Raw genomic sequence first — 22,696 nt, 5'->3', positions numbered from 1 at the left:
CAGATTTGTATTCCCTAAGACCTGAAATAATTTATAACAAAAATACAGTGATTCCCCACTCCCCTCCACACAAAATGAGCTACCTTGCTACAAACAAAAAGAAATGAAATGTATATCTCTAGGGCTAGGATTTCTGGGAGTTGTAGGCCAAAACACCTGGGAACCCACAGATTGAGAATCACTGCTCTAGGGAATAGCAGGTTTGGAATGAATGTGTTACATTTTTTTGGACAGTAAGAACTTTCGCAAAGACCTAAGACACCATTTTAAAATTAACAGTGTAAGATGATGAGTTGGACTACATATTAACAAATGAAACATTAAAAAGCATACAAACTACCTAGGATGAGACATCTTTTGAACAGATGTAAGGACACATTTATTGGTAGCTCAAATATGAGAGGACAGGGCTTAACAGCACTCAGAATTCTCAACTAGAAAAAGGTGGTTTACTTGAAGCTCTCAAATATTCAAGGAACCAGAATAAAATTTTAAAATAATCCAAGCCCCTGCCCCCAACCCATGTCGTCTTTTCTCTTTTAACTTCACTTATTACTAGTCTGGTTCAGTTAGTGGTTGCAATGGGAAGGCCATAAAATGTCCCTCTTTCCATTCTGATCTCTTCAAGGGTCTTAACATACCTTAGCACAGGTTATTTCATCAAATGTCACAATAACACAATCCTTCAAAAGCTATATTTCAAGGGGGTGACACTTTACACACTATTGGATATCAGTAGTGCATGTGTGTGGTTTGTGTGTATGTGTGTGTGTGTGTGTGTGTGTGTGTGTGGTGGGGGTTAGAATAGGGATGCCATGCCTTTCTCCATAGCTGCTTTTAGCTGAAGAAGTTATGGAAATGGGGCTAGAGATGCTTGGGTAGAAAACCAGGTTGGATTCAGACTGGCTTGGGAGTGAAATCTGATGCTTTCTCATATTTTGAGCTACTATATACAGCTATTTAGTGCCATGCACTGTTATGAATGTGCTTCTATTGACAGGCACAGATTAATGTTATGAATGAACATAGCACATGTTATTGTATATACACATATATCAATGCAATTAATAGCAACAACAACTGTCCCGTGGTGAAAGCAAACATGGTATTCACCCCATGTGCAAAATGCAATCAAGTGCACTGGATATGAACAGAGTAATCCTTAAAGCAAACCTTTCTTGCATTGTATTGGCTCAACTTGTTGATGAGGCATCAAATATACACACTTTGAACTTCAATATTTATGTTGTGTGGTCAGTGAGTGGAGCATGTTGCAATGCAATGAAGAAGGAGAAGAAGACTGTGTGAATGGAAGGTGCAGTTTGCAGTATGAATAAAGTGCATCTGCACATTTGGACCACAAAAAGGAGAGAGGAAATTCCCAACATTCTGACTTTACATGACAGGCAGCATTCCAAAAGACTGGTCTTTTGAGTTTCCGCCCTTTCCCACTAACCTCCATGTTGTTGCTACTTAAGTTGTGCACTATGACATTGTTTTCCATATTTGAAATATCTCTTGTTTGAGGATTTCATCTGAATATTTGCCACCTCATTAACAAAAAAAGCTGAATTTTTGTCAAGTATGGTACACTTGAAAGCATTATGAAAGCATATATTACTTTTATATAGCTGTATCTTCTCAACTTCAGTTCAAGCTGTTCTTTTATCACAGTGCTGAAATCTTTTGTGCTGGCATCGCATTTGACAAATTCCTCTTTTGATCTACACATATGCCAGGTCTAAATAACAGAATTTTTAAATAATGCTTGTTACTATTTTCTGGATAACAATGCTCATGGCTGGGGGGTGCCAGGTCATGGGGTCTGTCCCAACATTTGGGGATTTCAATCTCCATTGAATTTCCAAGGGAGCTGTTACAGGAGGAATTGGAGGAGCTTTTTCTGTATGCCCATTTCAATCTTTCTCCATTGTTTGTTGTTGTTGTTGTGGTGATGGTGGTGGTGGTGGTGTCTTCAAGTTGATCTCTGAGGATGTTCAAACCACAATACTAGTCCTACATCTTAAACTACCACACAATCTGACAAAAACCTTTCTCCAGCACACTTCTTCAGCTTCAGAATTTCTCATTTCAATTATGTATTTACTTGAATCTAACGCTCACCTCTTTTGACTAAACTATCTTATAATTTAAGCAAAGTTGCAGAGTGCACAGGAGTTTTAATGAAGCTCAGGCCCCATCTATACTGCCATATAATGCAGCTTGAATTGCATTGTATGGTCAGTGTAGACTGATATAATGCAGATTAAATGCATTGAACTCGATTATATGAGTTTACACTGAAACTGAATTATATTGCAGTGTAAATGAGGCCTCTACCATGCAGGAAAAGCAGAATGAATTGGGACTCCGTTGTTCCTCCCCCATCACCTCCTTGCCATTTCCCTCTCTTTCTCCCTTGTTACATAGACACTTTTGTTGATTTCAGTAAAGCTGGATCTACACTTCCTTATGTCACAGGATCTGATCCCAGATTATCTACTTATTCCAGATTACCTGGCAGTGTAGATTCATATAATCCTGATCAAAGTAAATAAACTGGGATCAGATCCTGGGATATAGGACAGTGTAGATCCAGCCTAAAGGCACCTAGTGATTGCCAGAGGCCCTCCTGAACCACATGGCCACCTAACAGTGGTAACTGGAACACCAAAAGTAGGAGGCCAGTCCAGTGGAGTCAAACTAGTTTAATTGGACTGTCTGGACCTTGTCCTTCTACCAATGCAGAATGAACATGGGATATTGGAGCCACTTTTGGGGTTAGTGTGGAGCAGGGGTCTCCAAACTAAGGCCCGGGGGCCGGATGCGGCCCTCCAAGGCCATTTACCTGGCCCCCGCCCTCAGTTTTAGACTTAGGCTCGCCGAAGTCTGAAATGACTTGAAGGCACAACAACAACAATCCTACTTGATTATCTCATTGGCCAGAATCAGGCCCACACTTCCCAATGAAATCCTGATAAGTTTACAGTATGTTGGTTAAAATTATTTTTATTTTTAAATATTGTATTGTTCTTTCATTTACTAATATTGTAAATGAAATATTGTAAATGAATGATATGGTAATACTGTAATATAATATATTGTGTATACATATAATATTGATAATAATATTATAATGTAATACAATATAATATTTACTTATTTATAACAATATTTCTACCCTGCCCTTCTCACCCAATAGGGGACTCAGGGTGGCTAATAATAATAATACAATATAATAATACTGTATAATATAATAATATTATTTATATATTATATATTAAATGTAATATTACTAATAATATTACGGTATAATGGTATAGTACAATATAGTAATATATAATGCTAATATTGTGCTATGCTAATAATATAATATATTGTATGTACATATAACTTGTAACTTGGCACTACAAATAAGACATGTGCAGTGAGCATAGGAATTTGTTCGGTTTTTTTTTCAAATGATAATTCGGCCCCTCAACAATCTGAGGGACCATGAATCGGCCCTCCACTTAAAAAGTTTGAGGACCCCTAGTGTGGAGCACTGCTATTCCAAACTACTCCTGGATTTTAACATAGGTGTAGAAGAACTATAAGAGAGAACAGTGGATATTCTGCTTTAGCATGCACAGTGGATGATGGGATTCCACCAAAATGCTATGTTCTGCTCTGCAAGGTTTTAATCCGTTATTCATAGGCATAAAACAATCCATGCATGTTGAACTACACAGACCACAAAGAGGAAACTTCACAGACTAATAGTCAAATGCTCACAGACAACATCATCATAGCCTACGTCCTAGGTAGGTTACGAGGAAAAATTAAGATCTAAATCCAATTGCTACTTCGAATCCATTGAGTGAAATATGGAAAGTACAGTAAAATCTATGTAGAGTCCATTGATTAAATGAGGCTTACTCTTGTGGAGACAAACAAATTGTATTTGGGCCTATGGATGTTGTGCAGAGCAACAGAGGAATAACCATAATACTAGTCAAAATGATTTCTATTAGATTTAATGAATCCAGGTTCTTGGAGACTTAGTGTGATTAAGTTAATTAACAATATATTTTAAAGCATGTTTTGCATTATTTGGAAAAAAATCCTGACTCTGCCCTGTCATGTTTTATACCAGGGGTCCCCAAACTAAGCCCCGGGGGCCGGATGCGGCCCATCGAAGCCATTTATCCGGCCCCCACGGCACAAGGGCAGAAGGGGGTTGGGCTAAATGACCCAAGGGGTCCCATCTTCTGTTACAACCCTTATTATTATTATTATTATTATTATTATTATTATTATTATTATTGTTATTAACATTGAGGCTGGGTGGCTATCTGTCAGGGATGCTTTGCTTGTGCTTATGGTGCACAGAGGCAGAAGGCGGTTGGACTAAATGGCCCAAGAGGTCTCTTCCAACCCTCTTTATTATTATTATTATTATTATTATTATTATTATTATTATTATTATTATTAACATTGATTCTGGGTGGTCATCTGTCAGGGGTGCTTTGCTTGTGCTTTCGGTGCACAATGGCAAAGGGGGATTGGACTCAATGGCCCAAAGGGTCTCTTCCAACCCTCTTATTTATTATTATTGTTGTTATTATTATTATTATTATTATTATTATTATTATTATTATTATTATTATTATTATTGCTCGGTAGCCAACTATAGTCCGGCCCTCCAATGGTCCGAAGGATCGTGAACTGGCCCCCCGTTTAAAAAGTTTGGGGACCCCTGTTTTATACAACTAGACCTCTTGATGGAGTTTGACAAGGAAACTAAAGTTTTCTGCTCAACAAAGAAAAAAAGAAGAAGTCCCACTTTCTATATAAGATATACACCTCTGAGTAATCTTTCATTAAAAACCTTGGCTTGTCAGCTCCTTTTATTAAAGGAAAGTTCCATAACAATATTACTCAGTTAATTGAACAAGCAGGAATAAAATCAATTAGACCTCCAAGATTTATAAACTTAATTGACTAAAGGTGTTTATGAAGAAGCGCTGGCTTTCTGAAACAGAGCTGGTGAAGCACGACAAAGCACTTAGGTATTGTTTAATGCTTCCCTTCTTCACACTAACCTATTATTTTCATTTAAGTTGCAACTTTTTCTGACCCATTGTTTATTCTGCTGAGGGTTAGAATCATCGTTTTCATTTGACAAAAATGAAACACAAGCACACATGTCTTGTTTACAGGACAAGAGAGAATTATTGAAAATAATATTAGTGAGACCGAGCAAGTAATCCATGAGTTTTGTACTCCCCTGAAGCAAGTTTTGAAAAGTTTTCAGTTCTGAAAGCTGTTGTGGTTCAGCCAGATGAAGATGGGGGGATTGGGGTTTCAGGGCCTGGGAGATGCTAGATGGTTCTGTAGATGAGGAAAAGGAGGGGGTTTTGGCGTCTAGCTTGAAAGCCCCACATGGTGTGGGCTCAGGTTACATAAGGAATCACCTCCTTCTATATATTCTGCCTCATACACTCAGGTCCTCCATGAGATGTTTACTTCTCTTGGCCAACAGACACCTGGAGGACTTCTTCTTCAGCTACTCCTACATTGTGGAATGATCTAACAGAAGACATTCAACATCTGAATGTACTATCTAAACTTTAAAAAGAAATATAAGCCCATCTCTTCCAGAAGGCCTACCCAGATGATTTTAAAAGTATGAATGGATGTTTTATACTGATGTTTTAACTGGTTGCTTTATTTAAAAAAAAACAAATTCTATGTTATTGTTTCTCGCCTTGATCTAAACAGGAAGAGGAGATAAGGAGGAGGAGGGGAAGGGGGACCTGTATGCCAGTTTTCTATGTTGTGCCATGTTGTTGACACCAAATTCACCCTGAATGGTAGCCACTAGCCATGATGGAAATCTTCTATCGATCAAGTTTTCTTTCAACAGTGCAAGTATGGGCCCATCCTGACAAGTCCAAAAACCAGGACCTGTCTCAGTTTTTATCGGAGGCATCCAAATGATGCCTCCATTAAAAATGAATTAATTTGGAGCAAATTAAGGTTTCCTTGATTTGTTCCGAATTAATTAGATACCCCATTAGATCCTGGCCTTCCTGACAGGGAAGCCCCATGGTTGCCACAAAGTCCTGAATAAACCCTGTCAGAACATTCTCAACATGGCCTAGATATACTTGTAATGTCCATTAATGATACTAGTCTTGGTAATTTTCAATGTAATAACTGAGATTTTTCGTGTGTCAGTTAGAGCTTAATAATTTGAAACAGTTTTGTAGGCAAATGCAATTGAATTATCAGTATAATTGCATTAGAGGAATGACTGCCAGTTTTGGGTTTTCTTTTCTTTTTTGCATTCATGGCCTTCTCCCTTTTTTTCAAGCTCTTCAACTGCAGATGCTCCTTTGAAATCACTGACAATAACATAAAAATGAATCTTCATCAAGCCACATTTTCCCTTTGATGCTTTTAATATAGGCTTCTAGTAAATGCCATTTGAAAGAAACCATCCAGCACATGTGGCTCTTTCACTTACAAAAGGAATAAGTATATCTCAGAGCTTGGTAAAGTTTTATTTAATTACAACACAAGAATACCCCAGATGGGAGATCCTGGGAGTCATATTCTATAAAAGTAACTGTTCAAACACTGACTTATCCCCCTCTTCAGTGGAAATTTTAGTGAATATGTTTCAACTCATTCAATATCCCAATAAAATCTACAAAAGGTAAGAGATCTTCTTGTATCAGAATATGCTCCTGAAACATGGAATTATGTTTCTCCATTCCTTAGTACTCCCTTCTACTTCCTTCTGCCTGGAGCTAGATTGTTAAGCCCATTGACTTAGGCAATAATAAGTTCATCCAATGAGGCTGAAGTGCAGAGAAACAGTCCAGAGGTTAAAGAAAAACAAAATAAAAACTTGGGAAGTCAGGGGATAACAGTGAGAGAGCCGGATCACCAGGAAAAAGGTAGCAAAGCACTGCATTGCTGTCCCCCCACCCCATATTTGTCATGCAGGATTTACTGCAAGCAAGAGATGCCTACCTATTTTTTCTGCAAAACTGTAGAACTCTCATCTGATGCTCACTTATCATGTGTCATTAGACATGTTATGGCCCATTCAATAAAAACTATTCATGACTATTAAATACAAAAATTTACTATGCTGTGACTTCAGAATATCCAAATCAATGCTCAAAACTGCTCAAACCAGCTTTGATATCAATGCTTAGCACATTTGGAGAATGATTGGGGATTGCCCCACTACTGCTGATACCAACCTTACTGACTCCCATCAGCCACCATGTGTCCCTGTTGTTGCTTGCTACTACTCAGGCTCATTGCAAAGTGGTTCTGGACCCAGATTCTATTAGTAGTGTTCTAGAGAATCCCTTCTATGAATGGGTTTATATAACAGAGCACCAGCATTGTTAGCATTGCATTATGGGATATAAAGCAGTGCTGAATAGATCTTAGCAATCACCCACCTTTCCTCCCAACAGAGTCATTAGTATATAAGTCTCTCAGGAGAAAGGAGTGATTGACAGTTGCAGTACTGATCACAGACAACTTGCCAGAATACAGTATCAGTTTTTGCCAGTGCTCACTCTTTCGGAGCACACATTAGCATAGCAACTTTTACTTACTGCAGTTTTCTGCTTTCTTGTTTCTATGGATCACAGTCTTTTGGTTGGGAGTGCTGAAGAGGCTGGTCCAGTTGATGGTATGATAGTAGCACAGGTTACTATTATCTGTTATGTAGACATTACCAGCGCTGATATGCTTCAGGGATTGAAACTGCAGAGATCTAATGCCATGCTGCTTGAGAATGAGCAAAGACAAGCCGCTGGAAAAAGAAACAAGAACAGAATCATAAACAGGGACATCACTTTATATAGGTGTCTGCATTATGGAGGCTTTCTTGTTGCTTAGTGACAACTATTTTGGAGAACCTGAGGACCTAAAACTGAAAACATGGAAAATTAATCTAATTTGCCTCACTTCTTATTTCATTGAGATTATTAAGAACCAGAAGCAAAGAGTGCACAAACTAAAGGTGCTCAAAAGTAAGAAGTAGTTGAGGAGTTTCCCCCTTATTTTCAAAGGAGCAATCTAGAGAAATTGAGGGAGAGGGATAAACACACTCACTTCATTTAGGTCAGGAGACATTGATGCACCATATGTGCCTTCAAATCACCATTAATTTCATAGGGGTTTCATAATCAATAAATATTTAGAGGTGCTTTGTCATTGCCTTCTTCTAAAATATAGCTCAGAACACCTGGCATCCCTTTCTGGTTTCCCTTCCAATTTCCTACAAGCCTGATCCTGCTTAGCTCCAAAGATCTGATGTAATGTGTTGCTTGAAGATTTTGAACTATTATCTTTAACAGTCACAACCAATTTAGCCAAAGTGGCAAATATATAAAAATTCAATTTAATGTAGATACTAAACATGGCTTTTTAAGTTAACTGTAAGGATAGATAGAAAATTGAGAACTATCATTCAGACCATGGAGCAAAAGACAAACACACAGAGGTACAGATTTTGAACCCAGGAGGTTTTAAGCATGAGAACTGAAAGAAGCTCACAGTCCTTACTCACAAAAATCCACTCCTGGAATCTATCTCACAAAGGTACAGTTTAGGGAGATCATGATCTCGTTAAGCAACTGGATCAGAAATCCTTCCTGAACTACTGCAGATCACTGAAGATCCAGATCACTTTATTTTTGGAAGGGAGTGAGCAGGACTACAATCTTGTAGAAAAATAGATTTCATAAAGCAACACTATGCACAATAGCTTCTAAAGTATTTGTTGCATTCATGGTGGGATTTTTTTTTTAAAAAAAACATTAATTGTGAAATGACTTGAAAGTATGCCCATTTTACATCAGGGCACATATTTTCCATATGAATGCATTGGAAGGGCAGCAGGCAAAGCTTATAAATTATTGTAAGCCAGTCTCGGTATGCCTGATGTTTCATAGTTGATTATCTGCTTTCAACTGGATTATATTAGTCTACACTGCCAGATAATCTGGGATAAATAGATGATCTGGTATCATATTCTGGGATATAGGGCAGTGTGCATCCAGTTTAAGATTGTGCAAATTGCAATGTCTGCTACCATCCATATTGTGACTTCCTAAACTGGACAATAATTGAAGACTAAACGAAAATGTGTTGTAGGGATGCAATTCTTTGCTAATTTTCTTTTTGAAAGGCAATTTATGCTATTCCCTATGCAAAAATAGCATGTGCGATTGCACAGAATAAAACCTGAATCCTGAATATTTGCTTCAGCTCAGAATTCCTTTCTTGAGGTTTCCTGACAATCAAGAACCATGCCTTCTTGTCATTTTGATTTTACCATATTTAAAATACCTTCAAATATTTCTATCCTTACTGGATTGTCATATACACATATATGTTGATTTAAACATTCATGGCCATGTGCAAATACCCACTTGGGCATTCTGGTGTGCCTGAGATGGGCCATAAAAACATAGCCTCTTTCCTTTACCCTGGAAGAATCGGAGTGAACAAATTTTACTTTCTTCAAGAATTATAGCTCAGACACGGTTCTTCTTCCTGAACTATAATTCTTGAGGGAAACAGGGGTTTGTTACACCCATTTTCAGAATTTCTCTCATCCAAATTAAATTAATTTGCTATCACTGTTTTCAGTATATAAAAAAAGAAAAATAATGGAAATATACCCAAAGCAATACTGAAACAAACTATTATCTAGAGAGAAAATGATGAAGTCTTGCTTGATATATGAGGGCTTTATCCCGCAGGAACTGCATTCAAACTGTTTACATTAAAATGGAGATGCAATTATTAATTCCAAGGAGATTCGCTACTCCTTTGCTTGTGGTTATTACTGTTGTTATTTTTTTTCCCTTTGGCAACCAGTCATTTTCTGAACATCAAGCAAAACTTCTTGACTGTGAGAAGTGGAGATAACTTTGTATAATGTTCCAGAGTTGAAAGTTAGTGAAGCTGAAGAGTGGTTTATGTGGAGAAATGGTTCTCTGCAGATTTACATGATATCTTTTTAAAAAGGCAATTAATGTCCAGCTGTTGCATCTGAAAACCAACAGCATAAATACCAAGGTTTTGATGCTATTTAATCAGTTGAGTCCATTTTTTTTTACAAAACCAGCATCTTTTGACTGATTAACTAACCTTTATTCCACTGATATATCACACCCATTCTGTTTTTGTTTTTCTCTCTCAGCCACAGAAAAGCCCAACAAGAACAATTTTGGTTATTACCTTGTTGCAAAAGTGTGTCCTAAAAATGTGCATGCTGTGCTTTTATAATTACTGTCATGTTTTAAATATCTTTAAACTTGTTTTCAGTTAACATTTCTAATAGAATTGCTTGTTTTCATTTTGTGAGTTGCCTTGGGTGCTATATTGGGAAAAAGGTAAGACACACACATACACATACATCTGGCATAAACTTTCCCCTAAGGCAGTGGTTCTCAATCTATGGGTCCCCATGTGTTTTGGCCTACAACTCTCAGAAATCCCAACCAGTTTACCAGTTGTTAGGATTTCTGGGAGTTAAAGGCCAAAACATCTGGGGAGCCACAGGTTGAGAAGCACTGTCCTAAGAGAAAGAGCATCCCAAAGTAAAATACTGTAATTATTCAAATCCAATGCACATCTCTTTTTTTGGCTGAATTATCTAGTCAAATTTAGGGTGCACATTAGATTGGTGTAATATGGTAAAATAATAGGGGAAGCTGCTTCAGGAGCACAGGTGAAGTCGAGAAGAAGACTTGTGAGGCAGAGAAGAAGCCCAGCACTGGAGCAGCGGCAACTAAGCACTTCTGCCTGGGTCTATGAATAGGGCTGGGGGGGGGGGGGTGGCCTATGAAGCCAGATGGGGGTAGTTCCATCATTGATTTGCCCCATTCATACACCCAGGTAGCAGTGGAGCCTCCCCTCCTCCTTCCCACTGGCTTTGGCAGCCCCCTACTCCTCACAACCCAGCCCTTTTTGTAAGGTGAGGTGGGGGTGGCTGGGTTGCAAGGAGGAAGATGCAGCCAAATCCATCAGGACTGAGAAGGGGTGGGCCCCCCATCACCTGAGCCTATGAACAGGGTGCCAGTAACAGGAGCTTTAAGCACAGATAAGGAAAAAAGGGCTAGTGCCACCATTCCTGAAGGAAAAGAAGAATGTATGTGAGAGGAGGGATTGTGGCTGGTGCATTGATATTCACAGGCAAATATTTTTGGGTGTTTCAGGGTGTACATTGGACTTGTGTAATCCGGGTAAACTGCCCTCTATTTTGGTGTCCTGGATTTTGATGGGCGTCCCAATCTGTTTTTTGTGAGCCTCCCGAATTCAGGATAACAGAAATCCATTTTCAGTCAGGGAAGCCGAAAGATCCATTTTCTATATGGTCCATTATGGGGCCTTTCCCAGGCTCCCCTTCCCATCATTTTTTGGCATTGTTTGGTCCTTATGTCCTTTATTGAGACCTAGGTTAAAAGCATCAGATGTAAGATACCACTCTTTCTGTGATCCTTTCCCTTCTGTCTGTAGAGGAAACTGGGTTTAATGCTTAGTTAAAACTGTTTCTACTCTAGAGGAGGCAGGTACATGCAGTACTCTCTCCCTGCAGCACGCAGCTTTACAAGGCATTTTAAGGAGGGTTGAATCCCCACTTCTCAAGGAAGGCGTGGAGCTATCCTAACCTGGGCTTCCTTTTAAAAGCCCTCTCTTTTCTTTTGATTTGCAGGCCTTGGAGTGGTGCCTCCCCCCCCCCCCCCCTTTGTACTTTTCCTTCTAGTGGCTGCCTCCCTCCCACACACTACTTGTAACTGAAGGCAGCCAGTTGTCAACAACCACTGCTCTGTTATGGCCGGAAGAAACATGGAGGCTAAGCCCATGCCATTATGACCAACCAAACAAACCAGACTATCCAGATTCGCTGAAGGGAACTGAGCACTCCAAAACTCTGCACAAACCTAATGCACATTACATTCTCTGGCACACTAAACTTGAATAAATACAGTATGCAGCCTCTCTCTCTCTTCATGAAGCCAAACATACCAGGAATAAAAATCACACAAAGTCAGCTAACCCAAAGTTCCTCAAAGCAGACAAGAGCAAAGCAGACAAGAGCAAAGCAGACAAGAGCAAAGCAGACAGCAATCTCACAAAGCAGAGAAGAGCATGAGGCACGGGGGCTATTTCTTGAAGTCCTAAAGCCCTGTACTCTCACACTAGTCCCCCCTCTGGTGCTGGCTCTTAACTCACAATGCTGCTCTTATGCAAAGCAAAACCTGGACCAAGCATCAGCTCTTAACTCAAAACACATTTAAGTTGGGATGTTCTTAAGTCAAGGTTCCACTGTACCAGGCACTAATCCAGAGTCTCTATACACTATACAGTTACAGGCTATTATTCCACTTTAACTGCTATGGGAAAGGGGCCTTTAGAATCCCAGCCAAGAAATGATCCTTTGGTGGCACTGGGCAAGCTACAAGCCAAATCCCAAAGGTTGCAACTATCCTATGTAGAACTACTGCAATACAACTGTGTAGCATGAAAAGGCCCAGGGATTTCCCAAATTAGAAGGTAGGACAGAAATGTATTTGAAAAACCATATCTCCTCATCAGAGCTGTAACATAACCTGCAGAGGTTCTTCTCTCTGTACCACCACCATTTCAGGCTCAGGTAGTGGGAAGAAGGGATAGAGCATCAGCTTCCAGACTTCACTCCTTCTCTTTGGAGTCCAGGATGGCTCCATCCTTGTTCTCCTTCCATCAGCAGGTCAAAATATCCTTGTCCTGTTAGGCTTACTAGGGTAGGGTTTTTAATAATATAAAGATATGTTTATAATTGTATTTTCAATAAACTCCTTTAATGGATTTTAATATTTGCAGTATTTAAATTACATTGTTTTAATTGTTTTTAAATCTTATACAGGTTGAGCATCCCTCACCCAGAATTACAAAATCTAAAATTGTCCACATGGGTGGCTGAGATAATAATATCTGCTTTCTGAATACATGGACTTTGTCTCATGCACAAAATCATTGAAAATATTGTGTTGTACATTCAAGTTATATGTATAAGAAGTGCTTGAAACATAAATTAATTTCATGCTTAGATTTGGATTGTATTTCCAAGATATCTTACTAGGTACATGCAAGTGTTTCAAATCTGAAATACAAACCCAACATTTTAGACAGGGTGTGTGGATTCAGGCTTTTGGGTTGTTTTATCTTGTATTGTTTTAAATATATTGTTAGCCACTTTAAGTTCCATTATTGGGAGAAAGGTAGGAGAAAATGAATAAAATAACATCAACACCTATTTCAATGAAATTGAAGTCTTGGGGAAGCAGACTCTCCATTAGAAGTGATCCAACACTCTCAACTTTAGCAATTTCATTATTTGTATGTTATTAGAAAACTGAAACCTTCAGCTTTTTGATCTAAACATGACAACAAAACATCAAATAACTAAGTAATTATCAGAACAGTAAAACCTGCTAACAACCAAGAGCACTGAGCACTACCAATGGAATAGACAAAGGATTACACATCAGGGAAACTGCAATATTTACAAATATGCATTTCTATTTGTGCAGTTGTATGATAGAAAAGGAATTTATACGGTAATACAAAATGAGCACATCTGTGACCCAATTTTTAAAACAACAAATTCAATACACTTTTAGAAAAATGATGATTTTCTGAATGTTATTTTTTAAAAGTAAGGAAGGCTATTTAAAAAAAAAACTTCTCACCTGTATAAGGCTCTCCCACCTATAGTCACCAGATTAGAAAACACACTGAAATCTGTCATATTTTCAGGCCATGATTGTATATTCAGGAACCCTAAAAAGAATGAAAGCAAAGATGTTAGAGGATGGCAGGAAACATGTGGCAGCAGTTCATCTAGGCTATTTTCAGCAAAATGAATATTTCTTCAACAGAGGAACATGTAGAAGTTGAGTAGGGCGATGTAATAAAGAATCTCGGGCAGTTTAAAAGCTAATATAAGGCTTGCATTGAAGATTACCCAGCTGAAGATTATGGCCTGTGGTATTCAGTTAAACATTCACTTGATAGCTTAGGAAGGTTACATTTTTGGACTGTAACTTCCAGAGATCCCCAGCTGGTCATGATAAGGTATGTCCTCAAAAGGTACTTTTCCAAGCCACCCCAATAAAAACAGGAAAAAAACAGGAGGCCGTTTCCTGAACTTCTGTTTGGACTGGCTTCCAGCTACACTATATGTAGCTCACAAATTTCTTAATATTGCAGCCTTCTCTGCCAAAGAATAATGGTGCATCACCAAACTACAACTCCCATGATTCTATAGCACTGAGCCATGGCATTTAAAGTGGTGTCAAATTGCATTAATTCTACACTACAGATGCATCCTAAGATTCCCTTTTAACTGCTTTATGGCTGCATTCTATAGAATCCTGAGATCTGTGACTTGGTAAGGCTCAGAAGTATGTCAATCAACTACAAAGTCCATCATCCAGCAATGACAGTTAAAGGGCTATCAAAGTACTGTAATGGTATGATAGGAAATAATATTTCACCTGTCTGTCAAAAACACTCTTTACACCTGAATAAATCTATATATCTGCAGTAAGGTCTCAAAGCAACCTAAATTGCAAAAATGTAAAAGGATATTTGCAACCAAAAGAGTTACAACAGAAACTATTAATATTTTGTGTTTATCTATGATGTAAAATGTAATTCATTTCATCTCAATAATCACTGAAAAAAATATTTTATAAAGCATTGTCTTTATATTTAAGAAGGTGTGGTTATGTTGAAAAAAGAGATGAGGCTGCCTAGGGTTGAATTGGTAGATTTTATTTCAACCTGGCACTTTTTGCTCTTCAGTTATAATATTACCCCAGTACTCTTATGCATTCAATAAATAAACAGAAAATACAAAAGCCAAGAGCTACCTGTTATCTCTCTTACTGTCTGGAAGATGTTTAAATTCTGTGGATCGATTGCTTCAATAGTATGATAAGGGTCCCTAAAAGAAAGCAAAAAGAAAGCAATGAAACATTTGAAAATAGTGATATACTGAAGTATTTACATCAATTCTTCTATGTGAAAAAAGAGTGTTAGCTTTTGTAGGAATGTAGTACTAAACAGCAAGTTGGAGGAATTTCCAAATGTCTTTCAGGGCTGTATCTATCTACACTAGAACTAATGCAGTTTGACACCATTTTAGTTTTAATACTATGGAATATTGGGACTTAAAGTTTTATAAAGTCTCCCTGTCCAAGACTGCTGAAGCCTCACTAAAAACAGGTATTAATTTGCCACAGTGTTGTGCCATAGCAGTTAAAGTTGTGTTAAACTGTATTATTTCTACATTGTAGTGGGAAAGAAAAAAACCCTGGACTTTGGACAGATAATTTGGAGCAAATGTTTTTGCTGCTGGCAACTGATTAACATCAAGTGACTTGTACTTAAATATTATTTTCTAATAATGAAAATATCACCACATTCTGACTGTAACTTTACAAGGGATACATTCACTCTTTTTGGAGTCACTTTTATTTACTTTTTCAGTGAATGTGTTTTCATGAAATTATAGTGGAAGAATGCTACACAGTTCAAGTGCTGCAATGTGTTCTATTTTGTGTGGTGAAGGCAGCACATAATACTGCTGAAGTCGATAGGAGGAGAGTATATTTTTTACTACAGGTCACTTTTTAAATTCAGGGTATAACTAAAGCTTTTGGAATCATTTTAGCACTTGCAGGTGAAAAAGACATGTTATATAAATGTATATACAATAGGGCTGTTCAATTTTTTCGTTAGTTCCCGTAAGTCGTATCAAATTTGTACTTACGACGGGATAGTCAATGCTTGGGCATGGCCCGTGCCAAAAACTTAAAAATCTAAACTTACCAAATACTTTTCCATTTGAATTTTGTAAATCTCAGAAGCCTCTTAAAGTCAGTTTCATTTTCAGCACAAGGAAGCAAAGCAAAGCCAAAAAAAGTTGCCTTTCCTCTTTAAATTAATGGCCTCTTGCCATTAGGAGAAGGAAGCAGCACGGAGAAAGCAGACTTCATTGGGAAAGAGACAGAATTCTGGGAAATGTAGTTTGGGAAGGCAAGGAGTCCTGTGCCTGAGAATTTAAAAGGCCCTGCCATAAATTACATTTCCCAGAATTTTGCTCAGCATCAGAAAGCCCCGATCAGGAGAGGGGAGAGATTTGTCCCTCCATAACAGAAGCCAGCCAGAGTTCCAATAAATGGTTGAATCTGCAAAGAGGAAGACCGACTGATACTTCTAGTAAGTAAATCTCTGTGCTGGACTGGGAAGAAATCCCTGAATGGAAGTTCTATTGGTTGATATGAGAGATATTCAATGAGATATTTGTTGTGGCTTTTTTGATCAAACTTTTAAATTCCCTATAGTCAGTAGGTACATGAATATTTATGAAAGTTGGGGGGAATAATCCCGTTATATTGTGTCGTTGTATAGGAAATTCAAGGAGATAGCTCTTGTAGTTGTTTTTTAAATGTTGTTTATAAACCGTTTGAAAATTTTCCACAAATCCATGGATAAGTGAAATATTATGAAACGTGATGGGCTAACAGTGGTATATGTGTTCTACCATTGTAACAAGTTTCACCTCAATACCTGTAAAAATGAGGGAGAAAGGAGTCCTAGACGTTTCCCCACTTGAGCAATTACTAAGTTACAAAATTTTCACTAAACACTTTAGAAACACAATGCCGGCACCCCCTAATTTTGTAATGAGTTTTGAAACACTTTTAATTGAGTGAACAGTCCTAATATACAATCCAAATGAAGAATTACTTTTTCCAAATATGTAATTATGCCCATATTACATTCCCATTTAAGTAAAACCATAATTTTCATAAAGCTTTTTCACAGCTAATTTTCAAACTTTGGTAAAGGTGAACTGCAAAAGATCAGTGGAGAAAGGCAAGTATAACAATATAACATAGTTAGAGTGCTGGGTTTATGTCATCCAGGGACATGGCAGCAGGTGCAGGGAAACATAAGGTAGATCTCCCTCCCTTCTACACCTCCACTGTGCAAGTGTGTGGGAGTGGAGAGCATTGGGGATTTAAACCATGCAGAAAAAAAGGAAGAAAAAGAAACTTTAAGGAGCATGATGGGAAGAATTTGAATTCTGCTCCAGTTCACATTAAAATACCATATATTGCAAGGTCTTGATGCCTGTTTCATATTTCACTAATATTTCTGCATGGAATTTTGTTCAGTGCCAGCATAATGAATGCAGCTCTTACCAATACTGGTATTAATGCCATTTCTGCCAGCATTTTTACTATATAGATCTATAAAACCATACAAAACATTAGCATTATTCAGAAAAACTGAGTTTTTAAAATAAAAAACTCTTTTGGGTTTATAAAATTATTTCTAATGAGTCATATGTATTCGGGCCCCTAGTGGCACAGTGTATTAAAGCGCTGAGCTGCTGAACTTGCAGACCAAAAGGTCCTAGGTTCAAATCCTGGGAGCGGAATGAGCGCCTGCTGTTAGCCCCAGCTCCTGCCAACCTAGCAGTTTGAAAACATGCCAATGTGAGTAGATCAATAGGTACCGCTCAGGCAGGAAGGTAATGGCGCTCCATGCAGTCATGCCGGCCACATGAACTTGGAGATGTCTATGGACAACACTGGCTCTTCAGCTTAGAAATGGAGATGAGCACCAACCCCCAGAGTCGTTAAGTCACAACTGGACTTAACGTCAGGGGAAACCTTTACCTTTTACCATATGTATTCAGTTTCAGACATTTGAAACTTATTTCTGCTTAGATCAAATTTAGTCTAAGTCTGCTAATGGTGCATATCTTCACTATGTATTGGAAACATGATCTTGTTACTAGTGCTGTGTATGTTATTACTTAAAAGTGTATGTTTAAGGATTATACAGCCTAACAAAAACATTCCTTTTCTTTGTGTCTTGGCTTTTCGGCCTGTTCCTGTGGTTATTTGAGGCACTAATTCAGAAAATTGCATAGGATAAGTCACATCACCTCTAGTTTCTTAGATATGGTTATCATGATTTTCTATGGGTGAACAGATGACATATATTTTATATCTCATAAACTAGAGCTGATGAGGGAAAATTGATGCCATTTTTGGAATTGACAGGTCAAAATACCTAGAACAGGCCTAACATTTGAGGCATCAAAATGTGTGTTGGCCAGTACAAATTAGGCCACCTATCTAAACCACAAGTGTACAACAGAAGATATGTTCATGGACTTAGCTAGTGCTGAGTTTAATCAATAATGCTGTCATAGGCACACATAACAATTGTATTTGTATGCAATCTGAAGACCAGCATATGGAAGCTGGTCTTCACTGATAGCCTATATGTAAAGAATGAAAGGGGGGAGGTGACTAAAACATAGTTTACCATATGTGCAGCCATCTGAACAAAAGAGAGATGTCACCAAGTATGTATCCTGCATTGAGGGAGGGGCACATGCAACCCCTAAAATTTGGGATAGGAGCCCCCTAAAATGATCAGTCAAAATTGAACCATCAAGACTCATACATAGTTAAGCATATCAAGCATAGGGGAAAGGGGATGGCTCATGCCAATGTCAGCCTCCTCTTTGTTCTCAGTTGCATAGGTGCCTCAACTGACATCAGAACAGGGCAAATGCAATAGGCAGGAGGACATGTGGTTGTCTGTGTCTGGCTGAAACAGTGATGACATGGAGAGTGAGGTGATAGACCAGAGGGGATGATGTTCTCTCAGCTCAGCTGGACTCTGTGGGCACCAACACATTATCACAGTGGGCTTAGCTATATCTCGGTGTATCTGGCTGCCTCCAGGGTGAGTCTGGATCATTTCTGTTCCAGACTGAGTGCAGATGTTGCAGCCAATGTAGACTATCTACGAGCACCTTTTCCATGTTTCTCACAGGGTTGTGTGCCTTCAAGTCACCTGTGGGCTCATGGCAAACCCAAGAAGAAAATGGAATATTCACCAAAAGGATAAAGGATTATCCAAACACTTCGTCATTGATTCTTGAGATTTAACTCTTCCCCATCATGGCTTCCAATCTATTTACTACAAATTTCATCCAGAATTGTAGATTTTAATTAGGCATTTTGCTCAATGAGAAGCTGATGACAAAGGAATGCCATTTAAAATAGAGAGAGGAACTGCTTCAAATCAAGGCATGGGAAACTCAAAGCACTAATTTATCCAGGAAAGGCACTGCATAACACACAGGGCCCATCTACACAGACCCAAAACCTTTTTTTTTTCTGGATTACCCTGAGGCATCCAAACAATGCCTCAGGCTAATCCAGTTTAACTCACAGTAAACCCGGATTTCCAGTTTAAAAAATCACCTGCAAAGACAAGGCAAGTGTGGTATGTGTATGAAGGCTGCCCTCAGGATTGCCATCTGTGATTCCAGTGGGCAAACTACACAGCCATTCCGTCTCTGTGTCTCAAGCAACCCAAAGAGGAAGGATGGAAGCAACATCCTCCCCTTCCTCACCACAAGGATGGTAAAACATCAAAACATCCGGGTACCCCCTGTCCTTGCAGATGGCCAATTCTCTCACACCAGAAGCGACTTGCAGTTTCTCAAGACGCTTCTGATATGAAAAAAAAGTATCATTATATTGTGTGGTAAGTGAAGGTTTTTTTGCAACTTCAAAACTGTGAATATACTTTGAAATGCTTCATTTTTTCTCTCAAAAGCCAAACAACTGCAATTAATTTTATGTTTTAACTTGTTTCAAAATACTACTTCCAGGCAATGTTAACATTACCATGGTGTATTGCCTCACAGTATATTAGGGAGGATGGTATTTGGGGCATTGTCCAAAGGGTTAGATGAATGGCTTTGGCACACTCATCAGGACTTCTTACTATAATTTGAAGGGCTGACTCCAGCCTGTGCTCTACTTGCCTGCCTCCCAATGTAATTCAGAGAACTCCTGAAATTAATTCCAGATTTGGCACCTGTACAATTGGCTTCAACAGAAGCTGGCATATTTTTTCTTTTTCCTAAAGGGTTATTGATGTGCATCACTACACATGCAAATCAGTTAAAATCAGCAGAAAAAGGAGCATATCAGGATACCAATTTGTGTGATTATTTAATCAATGCATAGATGTGCACTAGTATATTGCACTGCATAGGAGAATTGTGAAAAAAGAAATGGACAGTCGTACAATGAAAACTAAAGCATATTCAGAATTCAAATTTTAGAAACAAGAAAATAAAAGACAGGCATATGACAAAGGAGTGCTACTTTGAAAAATAGGAACCATATAATTTGGAACCTCAACTTATAGAAGGACATTTGAGTAAGGCACATGCCATGGACATCCCTCATTGATGGGGCAGAGAAATGTAAATGGAAGAGCTTGCACTGCCCTCCAGTTGTTTTCTGAGTAGGGAAGGTGAAAACTGAACACAAGCAATAAGCTATGAAAGCAGCTTCTCTGTGTTTCTGACTGATTCTCTGACATCCCTGACAGCAGTCAATAAATTATGTCACCCTTCACTCCCACCACAGGACTGATTCACTCAAAATAAACCCAGACAGCTTTAGCAGTCTTGATCAAACTTTGCAAATCCCAGGATAGAAACAACAAAAGAGACAAAGAACCTGGATACAATTCCCAAGATCTGCAAACTCAAGGGCCTTGTCTTGTTGCCCTTTCCATGTTCTAATAATACTAGATGGCTCCTTGTCATGCCAAACATACACTAGTTCTGAGGAAAAGCAATTTTCAATTCACTATAGAATGACAGCAGAATTGCTGTTGAGTCTGTTACTTAGATGCTTCAGGTCATAATTCTTTGAACTCACCCATGAATCCCTGTGACAAGGAAGATCAGGTTCCCATTGATCTTGGTGCAGTTGACAAATTTGTCAATGTTACTGGAGTCTACAGTCTGAGCATACATCAGACTTCCTGTTCCTATGCCATCGCATGCTGTAAAAACAAAAGAAAACCATGAAATAAATATGAATTCATAATTTTATGCCACTGAGTTTGAGAAGAGTCTGACAGCCTCGACCGATGGGTAATTAATCAGAGGGAAACAAGATAATTAATTAATTTTTCCTGGAACTACTGAGAGTTAATGGTCCCTTGTTCAGGATTGATTCTCAGTTAGAACACAGGTGGTCAAAAGCAACCTGTTGACCGTATGAGTGCCCAAGGGCATTCTTGAACACACAGCTTGTGCCGTCCGCCGGACAATAAAAAACTATAAAACTGAAACGTGCTGTCCTTTAGCCGGGCGAACTGCAAATCCCTATAAGCTGTCCTATAGATATTGAACAACTGAGTCTGGATAACTTCAAAAAGGATGTTTATTCATACAAGGTTGTAAACCTGGCACAGATCTTAAAGTTGCAGAAAATGAAACAAATTTCTATAGGTTTTAGGTACAGAATTATCCCTGGTTCCAGAAAGCAAAGGTGATTATAAAACCACTATACCCTAATCACACTGCCTATATTAGAAGGAGAAACTCTTTCCTTCCCTATCTTTACAGCAAAGATTAGTTCTAGAAGCGATGGAATAAACCTGCTCCTCTAACTAGATTTCCTATTCCAGATCAGTATAATTCAATACTTATCTAATTTGGATAGGCTTAGATTGGCCTGGTTTTGAGGATGATTTGTCCCAGTTAGCCTTGCACAGCTCCAGCACGTTGGAAGACTATAGCCAGAATGAAGCTCCAAAATGGAGACTAGACCCTGGTAAAAAGGGCGGTCCTAAGATGTTGCATTCTTTGACCAATCACTGCAAAGAAAACTGCAGCCAGCTCTTGCAGATTCCAAGCCATTTTTCCTAGGCTTTTGCAGCCAGAGGCTCAAACAAAATGTAAAGGAGGGAAAACAAACAAACGACCAATAGGTAAGGCAAACCATCGTCCTGGGGGACGGAACACTCCCCGCTAAATTCCCAGGATATGGGAATTTACCAATCAAAAACATACAAACACCTTTGTATACACAACAATACAAACACTAGAACTTTAAACATCTCCAATAAGCAACACGAGGTCACTAATTGGTCTGTCCAAAATGGACACTTTGCCTCTGTTGCAAGTCTTTAATTGAACTTTCCTGACCTTACCGTCCGGGCAAGGAAAGGTCTTTAATACAATGCCCATGGGCCACGCATGGCGGGGCAAGTCTTTGTCCTTTAACAACACAACGTTGTTAACCTCAATGTTGTCCTGTGGGCTTTGCCAGATTCTTCTAGCTTGAAGCTGGCTTAAGTACTCAGCTTTCCACCTTTTCCAAAAGTGGTTGGCCAAGGACTGCACCTGTTTCCACAGGGCACGGTGAGTTCCGTCCGGAACTGGCAACATGACGTCCTTCCATCCTGGCACCTTTTGTGTCAAAATAAGTGCAGGAGTCAGTGGTTGTAAGTTCTCAGGGTCACTGGTAAGGGGAACCAGCGGCCGGTTGTTGATAATTGCGGTAACTTCCGCCATAAGTGTCACCAAAACATCATGCGTCAATGACCTATGACTCAAAAACATGGCATTAAGGATTTTGCGACTAATACCAATCATCCTCTCCCAAACACCACCCATATGGGAGGCGTGAGGAACATTGAAAGTCCACATAATTTGTTCAGTATTCGTAAAGTTCTGAACCTTTGGGTCTCTCCCAAACCTAGACACACAATT

General features: G+C 38.8%; 1 protein-coding gene across 7 annotated transcripts in view; it reads right to left on the bottom strand.

Annotated features, from left to right (window-relative positions):
- The window catches only part of erbb4 (erb-b2 receptor tyrosine kinase 4), a 1,019,841-nt gene that overhangs the window by 229,762 nt on the left and 767,383 nt on the right, over window positions 1-22,696 (bottom strand). For all 7 annotated transcript variants that reach the window (XM_062969123.1, XM_062969126.1, XM_008113453.3 and 4 more), the window contains 4 exons: window positions 20,853-20,979; window positions 14,946-15,019; window positions 13,761-13,851; window positions 7,626-7,825 (listed from right to left, as the gene is read on the bottom strand). In XM_062969123.1, the coding sequence (XP_062825193.1) occupies window positions 7,626-7,825; window positions 13,761-13,851; window positions 14,946-15,019; window positions 20,853-20,979 (492 nt within the window). The remainder of the gene's footprint in view (window positions 1-7,625; window positions 7,826-13,760; window positions 13,852-14,945; window positions 15,020-20,852; window positions 20,980-22,696) is intronic.

Source organism: Anolis carolinensis, chromosome 1, assembly GCF_035594765.1.
Source record: "Anolis carolinensis isolate JA03-04 chromosome 1, rAnoCar3.1.pri, whole genome shotgun sequence".
NCBI lineage: Eukaryota > Metazoa > Chordata > Lepidosauria > Squamata > Dactyloidae > Anolis > Anolis carolinensis.
This window is presented reverse-complemented; position numbering and strand designations above follow the sequence as displayed.